The sequence below is a fragment of the Manis javanica genome, chromosome 5 (assembly GCF_040802235.1).
Source record: "Manis javanica isolate MJ-LG chromosome 5, MJ_LKY, whole genome shotgun sequence".
In the NCBI taxonomy this organism is placed as follows: domain Eukaryota; kingdom Metazoa; phylum Chordata; class Mammalia; order Pholidota; family Manidae; genus Manis; species Manis javanica.
The window spans coordinates 171652191-171673082 of record NC_133160.1 but is presented as its reverse complement, the minus strand read 5'-3'; the positions used below and the strand labels follow the sequence as shown (position 1 = coordinate 171673082).

General features: G+C 45.2%; 1 protein-coding gene across 4 annotated transcripts in view; it reads right to left on the bottom strand.

Annotated features, from left to right (window-relative positions):
• The window catches only part of HTT (huntingtin), a 192377-nt gene that overhangs the window by 102246 nt on the left and 69239 nt on the right, over nt 1–20892 (bottom strand). For 3 of the 4 annotated variants that reach the window (XR_012131891.1, XM_073237967.1, XM_073237965.1), the window contains exons 7-18: nt 16375–16516; nt 15488–15666; nt 11121–11325; nt 9883–9930; nt 9283–9363; nt 7729–8090; nt 5225–5336; nt 4845–4963; nt 2246–2357; nt 1864–2001; nt 900–1058; nt 711–808 (exon numbers count right to left, since the gene is read on the bottom strand). Coding sequence is in view for 3 of the 4 variants with exons in the window: in XM_073237967.1 (XP_073094068.1) it covers nt 711–808; nt 900–1058; nt 1864–2001; nt 2246–2357; nt 4845–4963; nt 5225–5336; nt 7729–8090; nt 9283–9363; nt 9883–9930; nt 11121–11325; nt 15488–15666; nt 16375–16516 (1755 nt within the window). In the remaining variant the exon portion in view is untranslated. The remainder of the gene's footprint in view (nt 1–710; nt 809–899; nt 1059–1863; nt 2002–2245; nt 2358–4844; nt 4964–5224; nt 5337–7728; nt 8091–9282; nt 9364–9882; nt 9931–11120; nt 11326–15487; nt 15667–16374; nt 16517–20892) is intronic. The other variant, XM_073237966.1, reaches the window with a different exon arrangement.

Below are 20892 nucleotides of genomic sequence, written 5' to 3'. Positions count from 1 at the left end.
GATGCCGCGCGCACTTCGCTGCCCAAGGTGCGAGAGTGGGCTTCTGCGGCCACATCATCCCCACGCCTGAGCACATGTGGGCACCTTAGTGCACAGACTGACCTGCACTCCAACACACTTCCTTCTGCTCCAGGAAAAAGACTGACTGACACTTGGCAAACATCTGGAATTAAGGAACAATTCTGGCCTGGCCATGAAATTTTAAAAAGGAAAGATATCCCACAAATTGACAATTACAGGGATTTTGTTCTGACTTTTAATGGTTAATTTTTACTATCATGATTTATTGACCAGCTGGTACATAAAGGTTCAACATGCTACTATTCAAAGGGCCAAGATTGGTCCCCTGGTGCCAGCAGAGGTGACTAACCCAGGCCTCATTTTAGCTCTCAGCAATGACACGCCTAAAGGAGTTGTTGTTTCCTAATTCAACAGGTTTTACACTTACTACTAGGAAGGTACATCCCAAAATATACCTTTCAGGAAAAGGTATATTTCTAACAAATATTCTGAGAATTAAAACTTATAATCTATTAAAACCTTACTGGCAATATCTTCTTTCTAAGCAGACTGTTGGATACACAGATGTTTATTATTATTTACAGCTTTAGAGATTTGGGACAATTTAATATTAAGCTCTTATTTTAACTGTAACAATGGTGAGACCTCCACCAACCAAAGAAATGACTTGCACGAAAGGACATGCTCACCCTCACAGCTGTACAAGCCAACTTGCAAGTAACCGAAGATTCATCCTTCAAAGTTTTCTGCAGCAGAGGAATGCAGTCTGCCAGAGAAAATGTGTTTCCTGACCAGGAGAGGAAGCAACAAGGCCTTCACGTGAACTTGGGCTTGGGCACTACATCTAGAAAAGACATGACTGACAGCTTGGCAGTTACCCGTCAGATCTCTCATGGTGCACATCCAGTCTCCCACTTGGAAGCGAGATCTGCTGAGGATGGAGTAGATGAGGGTCCCACAGAGGATGGCTGTGGCTCCTCTGACCTGCGGGTCTCCGTGATCAATGTAGTTCAAGATGTCTGAGACGTACTGCTCCTCTGTGGAGATAAACTGCCCAGTGTACAAGTCCCTACCATTAACCTTCTAGCTCAAAATAAAAGCTTAATTCTTAGGAAATAAAAAAAGGGTGAAGGGGCAGTCCAGGTCTGGAATAGACTGGAATGTAACAACCATGAGTGGGAAAATATTTTGGGGCTTAAAGATTCTGGATTCATCATATCCCTGATATCACTGCAACACAGCAGTTTTTCTGGATTGTAATTCCTGGTTGTCAGTTTATCATTAAAATTCCAAGATTCCACTTCAAAAGAAGACTTGAAACACTGAAAGTTTTTCACGCTTACCCAATCTGAATTCAAAAGCACAAATTTGTCTCCTCTCCCAAAGAGAGAGAAACAAGGTTGGAAGTCGATTCTAGCTATATGAAGCCTCCTACCACTGCTCCAGACAGAGGGCACCCCAGGCGGCTGGAACCCGTACCCCCTCAGCCAGCTCAGTGCCCACTTGACTCAATGTGAACATCTCGCTGGCTGAGTACAGCCCAAAGCAATTCTGATGACATACAACTTGTGCTTTTGGTATAAATCCAGTACACAGGTGAACTAACCCTTCTGCTCCCAGATTTGTTTTCTACTGTGTTTAAACTAAACATTGCATCTACAAGGAATCCAAAAAACTAAAAACATTACTATTGATGTTCTTCATGAAGAGATATAACACAGTTCAAATGCCACAAATTAAATCAAAAACCTTATTACTCTAAAACAAATAGCCAGGATGGCCTGAAATAGGTTTCACAATAATGGTTGAACATGAGGACTAAGATGTGAACTTTTAACATACCAGGGTATTCCGTGGTATCAGGAGGTACTTTATAAAGCTTGCTGAAGAAAGATTCAGGATGTAAGGCCACAGCGGCTCCAACACAGCTGAGCGCCAGAGCCTTCACACTGACCCTCACATCCCTGTCTGAAACCAGCACTGCAAAGAAATCACGTGGGTCACTTCAGCTTCAAAGCAGCAGTTTCCAAGTAAACCTAACCAGACCCACTAACCCAGCTGCCCCCACCATTCCCTCCCTCTCCCATCAGTCAGGGAAAACCAAAGCTCACCCCCAAATTCTACTCCCTCTGCTGCAATAACAAGGCATGAAATTGGCCACAAAGTTGACCCTGGAGGCCTAAAACTCTTTATTTCAACTCTGTGCCCACCCTTCCATACTTACCATTTTTTTCCCCTGTGAGCAAAAATGAAGCAGATAAAAGGCGGACACAATGGACAAGAGGAGCGGAATCATCATCGGTAGACTGCCCTATGTCACCTCTGATCCGGCAAGGCTAGAACAAAGAAGCTGACAGCTGTTGGCCTCATAATCAAAGAAGCAGTACATTCATTCATTAGTTCACTGAACAAACGACCCCAGAGCAGCACTGACACCAGGTGCTGGGAATGCACATGCCTGCCTTTGCCCATACAGTGCCTGACCTCACAGAGCACGGGGCAGGGGAGGCAGACCAGCCACAGGTGGTTGGGACACAGGGATGAGCTCCAGCACAGGAAGGGCACAGGGAGAAGTCAGCTGAGGCCCGGCATTTGGGAGAGGCTGCCTGGGGAAGTACGGCATAAGCCGTCATCTCCAGGCAGGGGAGAGCCCAAGCCGAGAGGGAGCACACCTGGCCTGAGGCGACCTGGACCTGGAAGGGACCGCCAAGGTTATGGAAGTAACTGAGCACCTACAGTGGGAGTAAGTGGAAGACACTGTGTCTTGGCCTTGAGGAATTTAAATTTAACAGGGAAGACTGGACATGCACATGTAAAAAGGTAAGCAATATAGAGATATTTTAACAGCAGTTTAATGGACACCTCAACTACTCAAGACCCCAAACAACCTGATTTAAAAATGGGCAAAGAGATGTCCATCAGTAGATGAATGGATAAAGAAGAGGTGGTGCATATACACAATGGAATATTACTCAGCCATAAGAAAAAAACAGATCCTACCATTTGCAACATGGATGGAGCTAGAGGGTATTATGCTCAGTGAAATAAGCCAGACGGAGAAAGACAAGTACCAAATGATTTCACTCATATGTGGAGTATAAGAAAAAAGGAAAACTGAAGGAACAAAACAGCAGCAGAATCACAGAACCCAAGAATGGACTGATAGTTACCAAAGGGAAAGGGACTGGGGAGGATGGGTGGGGAGGATGGGTGGGAAGGGAGGGACAAGGGTGGGGAAAAAGAAAGGGGGCCTTACGATTAGCACGTATAGTCTGGGGGGCATGGGGAGGGCTGCATAACACAGAGAAGACAAGTAGTGATTTTATAGTATCTCACAACGCTGATGGACAGTGACTGTGAAGGGGTATGTGGGGGGGACTTGGTGAAGGGGGGAGCCTAGTAAACATAATGTTCTTCATGTAATTGTAGATTAATGATACCAAAAAAAAAAAATACCCAGATTCCTCTGCAACAAAAGAAAAAAGTTCTCTGCATTGTGTGGTCAGTGATCTATTTTGGTGGCCCAGTGGTTAAAAATATTTTAAAGATATTACTGTATATAGTATGGTAATAGAAAAAAAGTGGAGCTATTGAATAAATAAAGATCAATGCAAAAAAAAAAAAGAAAAAAAATATGGGCAAAGGACTTGAAAAGACTTTTCTCCAAAGAATATATACGAATGGCCAATAAGCACATGATAAGATGCTCTGCACCACTAACCATGATGCAAAGGAAAGGCAAGTCAAAACCACAGTAATACACGGCCTCACACCTAGGGGGAGGGCTACGAGACAAAAACAAATCAGAAAATAATAAGTGTTAGCAAAGACGGTGAGAAAATGGAACCCTTGGACACTGCTGGTGGGAATGTAAAATGGTGCAGCCGCTGTGGAGACAGTATAGCAGTTTCTCAAAAAATCAACACAGAATTACCATATGATCCAGCAATTCCACATCTGGGTATATGCCCACAAGAACTGAAATCAGGGTCTTGAAGAGATATTTGTACACTCATGTTCACAGCAGCATTATTCACAATAGCCAAAAGGTGGAAGTAACCCAAGTGTCCATCAACCAATGCACGGAAAAACAAAACGTGTCACACAATGGAATATTATTCCATCTTAAAAAGTACATTCTGACTCATGCGACAACATGGATGAATCTGGAGGCCACTATGCTGAGTGAAGTAAGCCAGTCACAGACAGACAAATTATTATATGATTCCATGTGTATGAGGTCCCGAGAGGAGTCAGAATTGCAGAGACAGGGAGCAGAACGGCAGGGGCACGGAGGGGGACGGAGGGGGAGGAAGTTAATGTTTAATGGGTACAGAGTTTCAGTTTGGGAGGATGAAAACTCCTGGAGTTGGATGGTGGCAACGCTGCACACAATGTGAATGTACTTAATACCACTGAATTGTACACTTAAAAATGGTTACCGTAGTAAATGTTATGTGTATTTTACCACAATACACAAACAAATCAATTCAGTGGAACAAAAACAGCAAATGATGCGAGGCCATGCACAAGCTTCAGATGGACCATCCAAGGAAGCAGGTGAGGTAGCAACCAGCGTAAGACAGTGTCTGGGAAGGACTCTCAAGGGAGGAAGAACTTCAGGCAGCTGTCAAGGATCTGGATAGTACCTGGAGAGGCAGAGAAGCAGCCCTGGGGAGAGGTCAGTATTTACAGGGGACACAGCTGAGCAAAAACTCAGAGGTGAGGAAGCCAGAAGCGTGGTGGACAGACAGCAGCCAGAGCGGTTTTAAACCCTCATGTGAGCTCAGAATGCTGAGCAGCCCCATGTCTAAATGTCTCACCTTGTTTTCTGGATCTCCTAGTTCAGCAGCTTCATCTCTTGAGACAAATTTATCTATACTACTGTCAGAGGGCTGCCTGTTGTGGCCCATGCTTTTCAATAAATGTGCTTGTTGAAGGGCTTCAAAAGCAGAGAAATGGAGATTAAGTGACAAGTTTCCAATTAAAATACAAATATACATATTTACTCACAGTCAACATGAAAGTACAGGATTTAGATCAAGAAAAAGGATGACCATTCCTCAACTGACCTTCCTCATTTGCTATTTACAACTCTGAGAACAAAGGTATCAAAAGATTCCTTCTTAGAAGCTAAGACAAAACTACAGCGCCAGGGTTGAAAACAAGACCACTCTATATACACAGCCTGATGCCAACATACCGACTGAAGAGTTCCTGAAAGCATCTGAGGCTTCATCAGGTACTTCCTCATCCTCGTCCTGTGGCTGTCCAGTCTGCACCTCTGAATACTGGCTGTCGGTGCCGTCCAACACCTAAATGGTCCAAGAGGGGCTGTGAGAGCTCTGAAGTGTGACCACCTAGGGACAAGCCCCCACCCAGAAAAGGCCAAGGCCATAAACCACATGGACCACATCTTACATACTGACACAGTATGTGCATCCATCCACACGTGTGTAACTTTGCAAGAGTTTACTGATCACACATTACTACTCCACTGTAAACAGCTTCTAAAACTCTAAAACTTCCAAAGAAATTCCAATCTGGAAATTTCTGAGTTTAAAAAAAAAAAATCCAAACAAAAATCTTTGTCACCACAAGCAAATTTTACAGTAAGTCAACAATGAGGAAAATCTTTCAGACATGAACCTAACAATATAAGAGCTTATATCCTAACTGCTGGCACTGATCAACTAAGGTTTAGACATATTTCATATATTTAGTTGTAAACTTGGGTTATAATTCCATATTGTAAAATATTTCACAACTACTTGAAATCCATGTCACTTGCCTGAAAAACTGAGCAATGGACCCTCAATACACTATTAGTCATAACTGAAATAAATTCTACATCACTTTAAAAACTCATTCCAAATCCTTCCAATTAAATAAAAAACATCAAGCTACGTGATCACAACCAACCAAGAAAGAAAGGATTCGCTCCACTCTCCCACCTCTAGATCAGCTACAAAAAAACCCTAACCTTACTTTAAAAAAACAGGTTAAAATGTGAAGTTCCAGCACAATAAAAATGACATTGTTGAATACATTACTACATGCAAGGCAGATCAGAAGCATGCATCAGCCCCCGTAAACTTTGTAAATCTTTCCACACAAGTGCTGTATCATCCTCGTTTTATGGGTAATAAAACCAGCAAGAAGGAACACAGCTGGGGAAGGACAGAGCCTGAGCTCTCCTCCTGGTGGGCCCCACACACAGGCACACACTCCAGCAGGGGGACAGGCAGACTATGACCTGCGGCCAAATCTGGCCCACCACATGTTTCTGTGAATAAAGTCCTACTGGAACACAGTCGTGCCCGCTTACTCCACAGCCTGCGGCTGCCCACACACTGCAACAGCAGCAAGCATGTGACACAGGCTGTCTGGCTTACAGAGCCAAAGGCATTCACCCTCTGCCCTCCACAGGCAGAGCTCCAGGGCACTAACTCGGTGTGGCAGGTCATTTGTGTGCCCTCTGCTTCACCCTCAGCTTGTAGAACAGCCCCACACAACAGGGGCTCAGTACATTTGTTCAGCAGATAATTAATGACCAAAGGACATGGAAGCACCTCATAAGCTGAAGAGAGCTACATCAGCATGGGAAATACCAAGGGAAGATACCCGGCTCCTCCAGGCCACAGGCCCACAGAGGTCCCACCGCCAGCAGGGCCATACAGTAAGCACCTGCCCATCCACTCATGACAGGAACCGGCACAATTCCTGGAGTCATTCATTCCTAATTCTAACCAATCTATCCAGAAATCAACCTATAGCCCATGGGAGGCAGGAGGTCAGTAGGCAAACCACATAAATCCCCTTCACACCCTCAACAGGTATAAGCCCAGAATGCTCCCCAACCTCCTCCTCTCCCCAAACCCTGGTTAGAGCCCAGTCACTCTTTCCTTACTAAACATCGTTTCCCACTGTTCCAATTATGTCTTATCCTCTTCAGGGTCTTCCAGTTAAACAACGTAACCACGAGCCCACTTCTCTAACCAGGTGACTACATCTCCACGGCCACTACAGAGCACACCCATGTGATACCCTGACGCCCACTCAGCAGGGACACACAAGTGTTTTATCTCATGATTTGCAATTTGATGTTTCTGTACTCATTCAAGTAAAAAACTGTTCTTAATAATAAAATATGATAAACAGTAGCAAAACACTTAACAGTGCAAACTATTGTAATGAAATTGGGTGCAAACTCAATATGTACTTGTGCCAAACTTTTCGACTAGACCATCATTTAGTCTTCACTGGCTTAGAGATCAGAGGTACTTAAATCCAAGCTCTGGGAATTTGTTATAAAAGTTTTGGAAAAGTCAGAAATGTTAATGCATGCAGTAATGTCATTAATCACAGTTGCTAAAGACCACAGATATGATAATAATAGGTTCCTTAAGGATTTTTTTAAAATGATGGTTTAACCTGTGCCCAACAAGGTCTTAAAGTACTTTAAATACACTCAGTTTCAGCAGCATTCACAGCATCACCTACTCCAACTTCTGCCCTCCATGAACACCACCACTTCCTTCAGGGAAGGTCTCAGATGGGGTCAGCTCTCCATTAATGACCTGAGCTGGTGACCCCTGTACTGCTATCAGGGGGTCAGATGGGAAGAGGGAAATAAGTAGGAGGGTCCAAGTCTGGCCCTCCAGAGGAGACCTCCTGAAGAAACCAGGGCACCCCCTGCCCACTTACAATTTCAGAGCTGTCTGAAGGGGTCACGGCTGAGTCAGGCCCTTCGGTGGTCGTCTGGGAGCTGTCACTGATGGGTGAGGAGGCCTGGGTTCCGTCATTCAGGTCCACGGCGGGGTCGGATGGGACAGCACTGATCTGGCTGGAGCTGTGGCTCAAGATGTCCTCCTCATCCCCCTCGGTGGCAGTGCTCGCCAAGTTACAGCCGGTCAGATCCACCGAGTCTGGCTGCAGTGTGTGCTGTGACCGTGGCTGCTCCGTGATGATGTCATGACCCACAGAGTCGGTAGCTGAGCTGGCAGAGCCAGGAGTGGAGACCCCGGAAGAGGCCGCCAGCTCACCGCTGACCTCCCCCTTCACTGAGGCTGAAGACAAAGAAACATTCAGTCCTCACAGGGCCAAGAAACACATTCAATAAGGAATCATGTTTGCAAAATACCCCAAAGGTCACCAAATTTTTTAACATAAAAAAATCCTAAAATACAGTCCAAGACAATAGTGAATCCTTTAAAAATTAAAACTGGTTTGCTGTGTTACTTACTTCGCTTTTCCTATATTAGTCTATCATATTAATAACATAAGGCCTATCAGCAGATATTTTTCTAATGCTATGAATATTCTTGAATGGTAGTTCCCTATAAAACCAAAGTAGGCACAGTGGCATCACCACCAGTTCATCAGCACCTGCTGCAGCCTTAGCTTGGAGCAGCACGTGAAGCCCGCAGGCGTCACAGCAACCTGGCCAGTGAGCCGCGCTCAGAACTGACAGCAAATTCAGCATCTCTTCAACATCTTCCTGGAGCCAGTTCAAGACCTCCAAGCCAGCCACCCAGTTTCCTAGTTTAATAGTTTCTAAATGCCCATTAAAAAAACACCACCACTGCATAAAACCTGCAACAGAAACAGCCAAGCCAGGCTGTTAGCAGAGGCCACGGTGGGACTGCTGATGCAGTGAGTACTTGAGCCTTATACTTATGGAGAGCTTCATTATTCTGTTGTTTTAACTTTTAATTTTTGTAATGAATTACCGATTTCTCTTCTGTAAAATAAATGAATGCATAATCACCAGGGGAATTATTCAGATTTTCCTTCCCAAATATTTTAGCCTTATGTTTGATTATGTAAAAATATTCTTTTGGATAGGATTATACAACCCAAACCACTCTAATTAATCCAATTACTGGTGTCATCTTTTGTAAGGTGAATAAAGAATCCAATTAGATAACTATCTGTAAGCACATTTCTTTCAAGTCCAATTACCCAAGGTCAATTTTTAACCCCATTTCCCCCCTCATGATCCTGCAATTCATGAGATTCCATGACCTACCATCCCTACTCAGGTAGCACAAACCACATTTTAATGCAGCCTAAACCAAGGAAACAGCAAACATCTGATGCAAGAAAACACACGCATTTCAAAATAAACATTATGAACAAATCCAGAATTACCCACCATTCGAGCAAGATGGCTTGGCTTCCCTACTGCCCTCCCCACAAGCATGCACTACTAAGTGCAGGGGGCAGAGCAGAAGGTGGACTGGCCCCCACGAGAGCTACCTGCAAACGCCGGGCTGCTGCCCTCCGACCTTGACTCAGAGTCATCCTCCAAGGCTGCTGCTTCTCCAAAGAGCACCTTCCCTAGGAAACGAGGTAGCAGGAGTCCTTTTTAAGCTTGCTAAGATGAAGAACTTTGCAAATCCAATAAATGCACATTCTAAGTAGAAAATCATAAGCTTACTTAATTCACCTCTCACACAGTTTATCATTACGTGTACATACTTTTTTGCCTTGAGGGAGCTAAGCACTAAGAATGCAGAGATACTAGCCTGGGGAGTGCCTTCCTGTCACCAGACTGAGGTGAACAGTTGCAAAAGAGACAATAAGGCCCACAAGGCTAAAATATGTACCATCAGGTCCTTTACAGAAAAAGTTTGCTGATCCCTAATTTAAAGCATTAGAAATTTATGACAAAGTAATTCTGATATACAAGCAATTTTTAAAAGCCACCCAACGGAACTAAGCAGACCTAGTTATCAGATTCCAGCCACATTTATATATAACATTACTGTTAAAGAGAGAGACAGGAAGTCAACTGCTTTACAGAACTACAGAAAGAGCAGTAAGATTCAACATAAGACTGATTTGTGAAGTAATCACCTTTATGTTTTCTTGAAAGAACAGGGCTGCATGAAGAACCCCCTCCAGCTGCAAATCACAGAAAATGACAGGTGAAAATAAGGTAACAAACTGCTAAAATCCAGAGGAATCTGAAAATCTTCAAAAAGCTTGATTCATCTTTCTAATCAGAGACCACATGAGCATGTCCACACAGGCAATGCTTACGTACCTTATTGCAACAGCTTAATTTCAACAGCATGGGATCACACAAATGCTCAAACATCTCATTGCTAAAGACACGACTAAAATAGCAAAGGGCTCAGATAAAGAGCATTTAAAACACCAAATTAAAAACATCAGAAATCTCAGATTGTTTGATCAACTAATAATCAAATAGAAATTTTCATTAGAAATGAGTACTTCTAGCAATGATTTGTAAGGCAAGTATTCCACAGAGAAAAGGGTTCCCCACTACAAAGGGCAAGGAGCAGGCACACTAACGCCTTCTGCTCAGGGCTCAGGCAAAGAACTGTGTTCAAGGGAGTCAGCAGCCAGACGTCCAGTCAAAGGCTCTCCAGTTCGTCAGTGCTGGGAGAAAGGCCCAGCCACACCCGGCCGCACTTAACCAACCCCACACCGCAGGGCCTCAGGGAGGTCCAGACTCAGCAAAAGCGGCAGAAGCCTCCTCTGTGCCAAACCCCGCGTGAGAAGCTGCGATTCGGGGCTCCCACGTATTCCAGCCCCTAAGGGCTACTCTGGGTCAGACGGGGCCCACTGAGGCTGGAGGAGATGGCCAGGCTACAGGGTAGCACCCCTATGGGGATGAGACCCCATCCCCCTACAGCCCACAGCAGCAGGGCAGAGAGAGGGCAGAGGACTGTCTGCAAGAGGAGGAACAGGAGGTTTCCAGAGACGGTCGGGACAGCAGAGCAGGACCCAGAGGAAGAGAGAGCTCTGAACTCCCTGCCGACGCTCGAAAGATCCCACGTCTGGGCAAAGGGGCACAAGAGCGCTGGAAATCCTTTCCCTGATGTTTTCATTCACGATCCATGCAGTGCCATGGGGAGGCAGCCAAGTCCGGAGGCCGAGCTCTAAACGCTGGCCTCATTTTGTCACTTTACTTTTCTACACATTACTTCTGTTTGTAGACAAGGACTGCAGTTTTCATAGGGAATTGAGATGTAAATTGCTCAGCACAGCACCAGGCCCATAATTCAACAGAGGATAACCAGTGTTACTACAGGGCTCTTTCTGAGTCAGCCTCCCCAGTAACTTACCTATGAGCTCCACAATACTCCCGCTTCGCCCTCGGCAGCTGGGCTCATCTTGGGTCGCAGCAAGCTGCCCGATACCGCCCGGCGTGGTCAGGGCTTGCAGGAGCCCTGGTGGAGGCGTCCTGAAGAGCTGCTGCAAGAGTTCTAATGCTCCAGTCACAACATTGTGGTCTGGGTGTTGAGCATAGTGCAAGGTCAGCTCGTAAACCTAGAAACAGAGACACCCAAGTGGTACCCTCATTGGTTTAAAATATGCCTAAAGTTTCACTGGTTTTGTTTTTGATAGTCTTAGGTTGGCAAATCTGTGCCTTTAATTTCCCCCCTAAAAATTTCTCTATTGCTTCTACCAGTGTGATCATCAACTCCAATGTGGTTTCTAAACCGCATTGATTTCTTTCATTGTTACACTGATTCCTTAAAATAAGCAGAGCACTTTCACAAAAGCAGCAGCATGCTAGTTGGGATCTCGTCTCCCCAAACTGGTGAGCCACGGAGGAAGAGATTCCCCAAATTTTAAAGGCATTGTGTCAAGTTTCTTAGTACTTTTAATACTGTATCACATTATGTGAACACACTGGATTTATTCTTTTTCCCATTAATTAGTTGCCAAATAAAATACAGAGCACCTAGTTAAACTGGAATTCATATAAACAACAGATGATTTTGTAGTATAACTATGTCCCATGAGATTTCAGGCAGACTTACACCACAAAATTATACACTATTTCTCTGAAATTCAAATTTAAATGGAATCCTGTATTTTTATTTGATACATCAGGCAGCGCTGCCTTTAATCCCATGAAAATAAGATGCATATTTAACAAAACAGCAGAGGAAGGCATACAATAAGAAAGAAGTCTCAGAGGTAACTGCTTTTAATCATTGCTTAATGGCAATCTCTGAAACTCCAGGTCACAGGTCTGAAAACCACAATCCACAGGCCCAATCAGGCCACCACCTGTCCTGTACAGAAAGTTACACTAGAACGTGCCACGTCTGTGTCCATCCGTGGCCACCCTCCTGCTACACCAGTAGAGCTCAGTGGTTGGCCCAATGCAGGGAGAGGCTGCTGACCCTGCTCTAGCTCATGAGCTCACACCTTGATTCTGAGGTCATGTATTTTTTTGAGCAAACTTACTACGTGAAGTGAGAAAACCAGCCTCCCATACTCCCATCTGCCCTTCAGCCCATCGGCCCCTCCCAAATTCTGGTCCCAGCACCACCAGTTTCCTATCACTAAGATATGACATTGACATCTACTATGCATCACTATTTAAAACATCTGCCATGCCTAGAGGATGAGTCTAAAAGCTGAATTTTAAAAAGTACATATCTTACCATGTTTCCATAAACACTATTCACTGCAAAGCCTATTAATGTGACCAGACCCCAAAATAAAGAAATATTTCATTATTACTAGTCCTGTGCCACTTGAAACAGAATGTACCAAGGGTAATAATTAAACGCATTCTCTTTTACCATAATCTATTACTTACCTAAAATTATTCAACTTTCAATTTGCTTCATTACTGGATCCTAACTTTCTTTTATAAATCTGCCTGCTTTCCTAGTGCGGCTGACCGCCTCTCCCCACCTGTGCTGAAGTACACGCCTGCCTCCCTTCTCCCCAGCTTCTTGGTCACACTTGTTGTGGGGCTCCCTGGAGCACCTCTGGCCTCCTGTTCCCACTGCACGGCACGCTGCACATCCACTGCTGGGAAGTGCTCCCACTGCCTTCCCACAGTGAGGTGCCTTGTTTCCTGGCTTTAAGGGCATCCTCATTTTTTAAATATACTTCTCATTTTGCTGAAATACAATGTCAAATAACTTCTTCAGAAAGTGTACAGGAACAGAAAATTGAGTTCTTGAATATCTGAAAGTACACAGACTTTGCCCACACTTGTTTAATAGTTTAGCCACACCCAGGATTATTTTAAATTCTTTGTAAATACAGTTAGCCAAACTACATTAGCTGAAATGAGCTTCTTAATAAAAATAGTTAATTCAGAATGCTTAGTATTCAAAAGAAAACAGATTAAGATTGTCTCTAAAACATATCTAGCTCGTAATTCAACAAGGTGCTATACCATGTAATAGCTTTGGAGAGAAGTAAGTATTAAGAAAGTCAGTAACTAATTAAATAAGCAGCACACCCTATGCCCCTCCCCTGTCCTCCCAGGATTACTGCTACCCTAGCTGAACACAGTTTTCAACACCTCTCAGACCTCACCTTTCCCCAGCATACCTGCTCATCTAGGAGAGAGCCCTGAGACCCACAAAGGGCCACACCCATGCCTGCCTGTACCCTCACTCAAGCTGGGTGCCCTCTTTCTCACTCTCCTTGGTCTTGGCAATGGTTGCAGTTTCTGCCTAGAAAACTCTCTTCTCCCAACTCCCAGTTCATGGTCAGATCCTGCTCACCCTTAAACAGAGCCTGTAACTCAGCCCCTCCCTGCATGCCTCCCTGACCCTGGCCATGCAGGGGCCCCTGCTGGGTGCTCCTACAGTGCCCTGCACTCCCCACCTCACCATGCCATCTAGTGACTGCTGGCTTCTCCCACCAGACCAATGGTCTTCAAACTTTTTTGACTAGGCAGTTTTTTAAAACACCAGAAAAAAATTCTGGGTATGTAGCCCCAATACTTATGTTTTATTTATTCTAAAATACTATATAAGCTGACCTCAGTTATTATGTGCATAATCAAATATGCACAAAATCTGACAGGGCTCTAGTTCCAATTATCAATGGAAAGGAGATACAGAGAACAAAGAAATGTGCTGATTTATTCAGTAGAGACAAGCCATAAATCAGATTGCCAGGAGTTCCACAGGACAATCTATTTCTTCATCAAAGGAACTCAAGGGAAACCATCAGCTCAGGAAAACTTGACAGTGGGTGAATGGCTATGTGAGGTTAAGTGCATGTTCATTCTTTTAGGTGTGACATGGCACTACCACTGAGTTTTAAGAACAAAGTGTCCTCCTCTATAGGATACATACTGAAATACAGATAAAATAACAGGGTAGGTGGGACAGCTTCACAGCAGCACCAACACAGGGGAAGGGTGTGGCCTCTAAGTGAACACGTGAGCAGCCCTGAGGTGAGGGGCCACTATGCTATTCTGTCAACTTTTGTGTATGCCTGGAAATCTCCATAATCAAAGCAAAACAAAAAACCAGGTAAGGATGAAATAAACTGTCTTAGAAGTGTATTTGTCACCGCCGTTCACTCCCTTCTTGCTCGCTCATGCGCTCAGCTGTGACTTTTAATGGGGGCGCTGAACCGTCCTAGCTGCTGAGCCTGCACCACCTGGTTCGGGGAGACAGCGGAGGGACGGCGGTCGAAGCAGGGCGTGCGCCGGCTGCTTTCCGGGAGGCCTGCTCAGGCGCCGCCACCGCTCCCAGGCCTCCCATGGGCAGGGAGGGGCCTGCACACCTTACGAGTACCACCTGCCTCAATGCCTCAATCATCAGCACTATCTTCAGCTCACGATTGCCTTGCAAGAACACCGTTTTAGCCACTTACAATTCTGTACCCTACAAAATCCAACTGACCCAAATACCCATAAACTACAATGTCACCAATAAACTGAAAGCAGACAACTGAGACGAGGCACCCCTCTCAGGAGCCCGGGCTGTGTGCCTCAACCCCTATATGTGTCATCTGTTCATCTGACTTGCAGAAAGGGCAAGGGCTTCAAAGCACCCGACACAGTGACCACAGTATAAACCCAGACATAACATCTCAAAGTGAAGGGCACAAAATACGGCTGCTCAAACGCAGCCGCACTGGTACAAGGTTAATGAAATGGCCTGGAAGAGCACGCTGCAGAGAACTCAGTCACCTACTGACCCCAATGTGCCAGAACTGTCATAGGCTTTCTCTGGATCGGGAAGACAAGTTTTAGCATTTGTTCTGACTCCCCTGTGGCCTTGTGTTCCCACCTTCCTTGCAGGTAGTCTAATGTGCAGACCACAGGATCCAGGGGACAGAGGTCACACCCAAATGCTCACTGCTGTCTCCCCTGCACCTGCCCCAGTGCCCAGCACATGGCGTGGCTCAGTAAATGTCTACTGAACAAACACATCTCCCAAGCCCTGGTTTTAGAAACAGGACAACAGTGTCCTCTCTGCCAGGCAGGGGCCCAAGGGGTTTATGTAATACTCTCAGCACCTTATGAGAGCGCACCTCCATTTTACTAATGTCACTGCCATACACTGGTCACAGAGCTAGAGGTCGTGACCCAGAAACTGAACCAGTGGGTCTGGCTCTGGCCTCTTCAGCCTTGGCTCTGCCACCTCTCTTCCAGACAGTCTGATTGACTGTCAGTCACTTATGTACAGGCACTAGAGGAAGATGTGGCTCCTACCTGAACAAGCTGCTCTGTCGAGGGAGAGACCTCTGTTTCTTTCCACGTCACCCCAAAGCTGCCTTTCAGGCCCGTGTCCTTGGCCTGCTGCTGCAGCAAAGGCACCAAGTATCTCAGTGTGAGCAGCACTCCGAGGGTCAGGAGGGCAGGGTGCTCATCCTCGGCAGGAGCCAACAAACCTACGAAGGCAGCAACAGACGTCTGAACACCTGATCCACCAAAAGAATCGTGGCTTAATTTATCAACAACAAGAGACCCAGAGAACCTGACAGTGAGGCTGGCGGTGAGCAATGAAGACAGCACAAACACGACCGTGGGGACCACGGTGCGTTTCCTCGTGTGGCCAAGACCCACAAGTGGCTCTCAAGGGTAACCCGTGAAACCTTAGTGTAGCAAAGCCCCTCCTGGGAGTTTCACTGCGTGTGAAAGCCAGACAGCCTTTCCCATTACAGTCCCTCAGCACCTGTGCATGTTAACTCCCTGGTACAGGAGAAGCAGCCCACAGACCTACACCTGTACAGGGAACCTGCTGGGGTTGAGGCTCGGCTTCAGGCCTCGGGAGCTCACTGCACACAAGGCCACCGCGTACAGCTGAGCAGTTCTGCGGCCCAACGGGACATTGGTGGGGCTGCACACAGCTTACACCCACGACCAGCGAGCAGTCCTTGGGCAGGCTGTGCCTGTACTTTGCACAGAGAAGGGGCCTTTTCCTGATCTCAAACACCCCACACTGGCTCACAGCAGCCTCAACACAGTTCACATTACCAGTCAGGAGCGCCACAGGCTTAGTCTGGAGGCTGAAGTAAAGAACATCAAAGGTCTGTCTGTCTCAAGTAAATGCTAGAGACTACCACACCACGGGAAACAATCACAGGCCTGCACCTTACCTAAGAGCACGTTTAGCAGCCAGCTGTAAAAATATTGCGTCCTTCTCGAATGCTGGCAGATGCTCACTGCTGAGCCAGCTGCTGTCCGCCGGATGGTAGGGGAGCTTGACTTCAGACTCGCTATGAAGGCCTTTAAGAGAACCTGTGCAAGCAAAAATCCAGAAGGTGAAACTCCTACAAAGCTTATCATGAATTTCATAAAACTTGCTCCAAATTACTACAGAGGATAAACTGTAAACAACTTGAGACTTTCCCAGAGCCAAATGGAACTGCCCCAAATTCAGGATATTCCAGAGCACCTAGCAAATATGCCTATCTCCTCTCTTTCGTATAAACTGTAAGTGGGAACTTCCTCAGCATCTGTGCCCTCTATACCCAAGTGAAAACCTCAGATTCTGGAAAAGATGTACCCATAGTGTTGGGGACAGGCTCAGCAAATGACACTAAGTAAAGTAAAGCAGGAAAAAATACCAACAATAATGAAGTCAAGGAGAAAAGAGTACCAGCCAATGCCCGCAGCCCTCTGGGTGAGAAACAGGTGGTGAATGGGTCCCTGCTACTGCCAGGAGACCCACTTGGGGACGGGAAATGTGAAAACCAACAGAACTGTGACAGCATACTGCCCGCAGTGCCGTCCTGAGAAACCAGGGAATGAGACTGCTTCTAGACCTACAGGACAACCCAAAGGGAAGGTGCTATCATGCCAGTAATGGCAGCCAAGTCTTCACAACACCCAAAGGATGAGCGGGTTGGCTGTCCGGGCGCGTGACTTAGGTGACTACGTTACTAAGAAAACCAGTTTCCACTATTCCAAATGATGCTCTGAGCACCAATTTGGTCCCCAGATCCTGCTCAGCATGCACGGAGCACTGCTGTCCAAGGCAGGGGCGTGTTTAGTACCCACCACGAGAGGCAGAGACCCAGGCCAATGAGCAGCAAATAGACAGACTGGCGTCTGACTGTAAATTAGCTTCTCCTCAGCACGGTAGTTGGCACAGACTGGCTCTCAAAGGCTCACCGACTCAGTGAATTTACAGATTAGATCTCTGTGACCAGAGAGGGAGAGGACCAGAGCCCAAGCCACAGGAATCCACCCATGTTCTGTGGCCTCCAATTCCTCCCCAGAAATACCACCTAGAGAACTCTACAAACTTATCTCACACAAATTGTTTCACTCCAAGAAAGATACTGGCATCTTAAAGAACTCCTCTCAGTAATAACACACATACACCACAGAGATTGTAAATTAAGAATGATTCTCTTTTAAAACAAACTTATAGGCACAGTGGAAGCTAAGCATTATTATAAAGGACATCAACCCATCTGGAACAATAAATTTAAAAAGTGAATCTAAAAGAGAAAGGGGAACCCTCCTACACTGCTGGTGGGAATGTAAATTATGGAAAGCAATATGTAGGTTCCTCAAAAAACTCAAAATACAAATACCATTTGACCCAGGATTTCCACTCCAAGGAATTTAACAAAAGATACCAAGATCTCATATTCAAAAGGACAGAGGGAGGAGCCAAGATGGCAGCGTAAGTAGGGCAGCGGAAATCTCCTCCAAAAACCATATATATTTCTGAAAATACAACAAATACAACTACTCCTAAAAGAGAGACCAGAAGATACAGCACAATAGCCAGGCTACACATACATCTGCGAGAACCCAGTACCTCACAAAGGGGGTAAGAAACAAGCTGCGGCCCAGTGGGACGCGAGCACCCCTCAACCCTGGCTCCGTGGTGGGAGGAGAGGAGTCGGAGCAGGGAGGGAATGGGAGCCCAGGACTGTTAAATACCCAGCCCTAGCCATCCGCAGCAGAAGCACAGACACACAGTGTGTGGGGTGCTGGATACTATGGAAACGGGACAGTAAAATCTGTGAGTGGTTCCCGCAGCCGGCGCCCCTGAGACAAAAGAAAATCGAGTGCTTTTTGAAAGTCTTAAAGGTACAGGGGCCTCACAGCTGGACGGAAGCATCCTGGCACACACTGCTCAGCAGCTGGGAATCCCAGGGAACTCCAGGTGCCCTAACCCTTGGGGAGGCAGCGCCCTAACCATCTGAGGCCCCTCACGGCAATAAACAGCCCCGCGTCCATTCCCCCTCTGGCACGACACCACCATAGCAGAAGAGCAGCCAGAGAGGGGCCGAATCCACATCAACCATCTGGAGCCTCATCCACAGCCACCCAGGATAGATTCAGAGGCCCAGACAGGGTGCAGAGGCCCAGCACAAGCCGGTAAGCGTTGCTGTTCTCCCAGGAGAGGAAGGCAAGGAGCAAGTGGGAAGGGACTTTGCACTCCCAGCTGACACATGCGTCACCTGCACATGACAACCTCTATCGCCATGAAAAGGCAGAAGAAATTGATCCAGACCAGAATCACACACACAATCCCCGAGAAGGAGCCTGGGGAGACAGACCTAACCAATCTTCCTGAAAAACAATTCAAAATAAAGGTCATAACCATGCTGATGGAGCTGCAGAGAAATATGCAAGCGCTAACAGATAAAGTTAGGAGGAAGAACACAGAAATAAAATCATCTCTGGAAGGACTTAAGAGCAGACTGGATGAGGTACAAGAGGCTGTTATTGGAATAGAAATCAGAGAACAGGAACACAGAGAACCTGATGCAGAGAGAGATAAAAGGATCTCCAGGAATGAAAGAATATGAAAAGAACTCTGTGACCAATTGAAACGGAACACTATCCGCATTATAGGGGTATAAGACGAAGAAGAAAAGAGAAAAAGGGAGAGACAGTGTATTTGAAATAATTGCTGAAAACTTCCCCAAACTATGGGAGGAAATAGTCTCTCAGACCATGGAAGGACACAGAAATCTCAACAAAAGGGAGCCAAGGAGGAGAAAACCAAGACACATAATAATTAAAATGGCAAATATCAAGGACAAAGACAGAGTATTAAAGGCAACCAGAGAGGGAAGAATTGTCACCTACAAAGGAAAACCCATCAGGCTATCATCAGGATTCTCAACAGAAACCTTACAGGCCAGAAGAGAATGGCAGGATATATTTAATGCAATAAAACAGAAGAGCCTTGAACCAATGATACCGTACCCAGCACAATTATCATTTAAATATGAAGGAGGGATTAAACGATTCCCAGACAAGCAAAAGTTGAGAGACTTGGCCTTCCACAAACCACCTCCACACGGTATTTTAGAGGGACGGCTCTAAATGGAAGCACTCCAAACACTAAACAGATATCACCAGAGAAAATAAAATCACACCAAAGAAAGCAGACCAACCAAAAACGAACCAAAGGCAAAAAATAAAATCAACTATTCACAAAAGCAGTTAAAGGAAACACAAAAGAGCACAGAATAGAACACCTAACATATAAAGAACGGAAGAGGAGGAATAAGAAGGGAGAAAAATAAAGAATTATCAGACAGTGTTTATCATAGTTCAATAAGCGAGTTAAGTTAGACAGATAGTAAAGAAGCTAACTGTGAACCTTAGGTAACCACGAATCTAAAGCGTGCAATAGTAATAAGTACATATCTTTCAATAATCACCATAAATGTAAATAAAATGAATGAACCAATCAAAAGACAGAGTAATAGAATGCATAAAAAATACAAAACCTTCCATATGCTGCTTACAAGAGACTCACTTCAAACCCAAACACATACGCAGACTAAAAGTCAAGGGATGGAAAAACATATTTCATACAAACAACAGGGAGAAAAAAGCAGGCGTTGCAGTACTACTATCAGACAAAATAGACTTCAAAACAAAGAAAGTAATAAGAGATAAAGAAGGACATTACATAATGATAAAGGGGTCAGCCAAAAAGAGGATATAACCATTATAAGTATATATGCATGCAATACAGGAGGAACCAACATGTTGGAAACAAATACTAACAGAATTGAAGGAAAAAGTAAAATGCACTGCATTCATTTTAGGAGACTTCACCACACCACTCACTCCAAAGGACAGATCCACCAGACAGAAAATAAATAAGGACACAGAGGCACTGAAAAACACACTAGAACAGATGGACTTAACAGACATCTACAGAATTCTACACCCAAAAGCAGCAGAATACACATTCTTCTCAAGTGCACATGGAACATTTTCCAGAATAGACCACATACTAGGCCACAAAAACAGCCTCAGTAAATTCAAAAAGATTGAAATTCTACCAACCAACTTCTCACACCACAAAGGCATAAAACTAGAAATAAACAGTAAACAGAAAACAAATTAAGGCTCACAAACACATGGAGGCTTAACAACATGCTCCTAAATAATCAATGGATCAATGACCAAATTAAAACAGACATCAAGCAATATATGGAGACCAATGAGAACAACAGCACAAAGCCCCAACTTCTGTGGGATACAGCAAAGGCAGTTCTAAGAGTAAAGCATATAGCAATCCAGGACTATTTAAAGTAGGAGGATAAATCCAAATGAATAGTCTAAAGGCATAATTATTGAAACTGGAAAAAGAAGAACATTGGGGTCCAAAGACAGCAGAAAGAGGG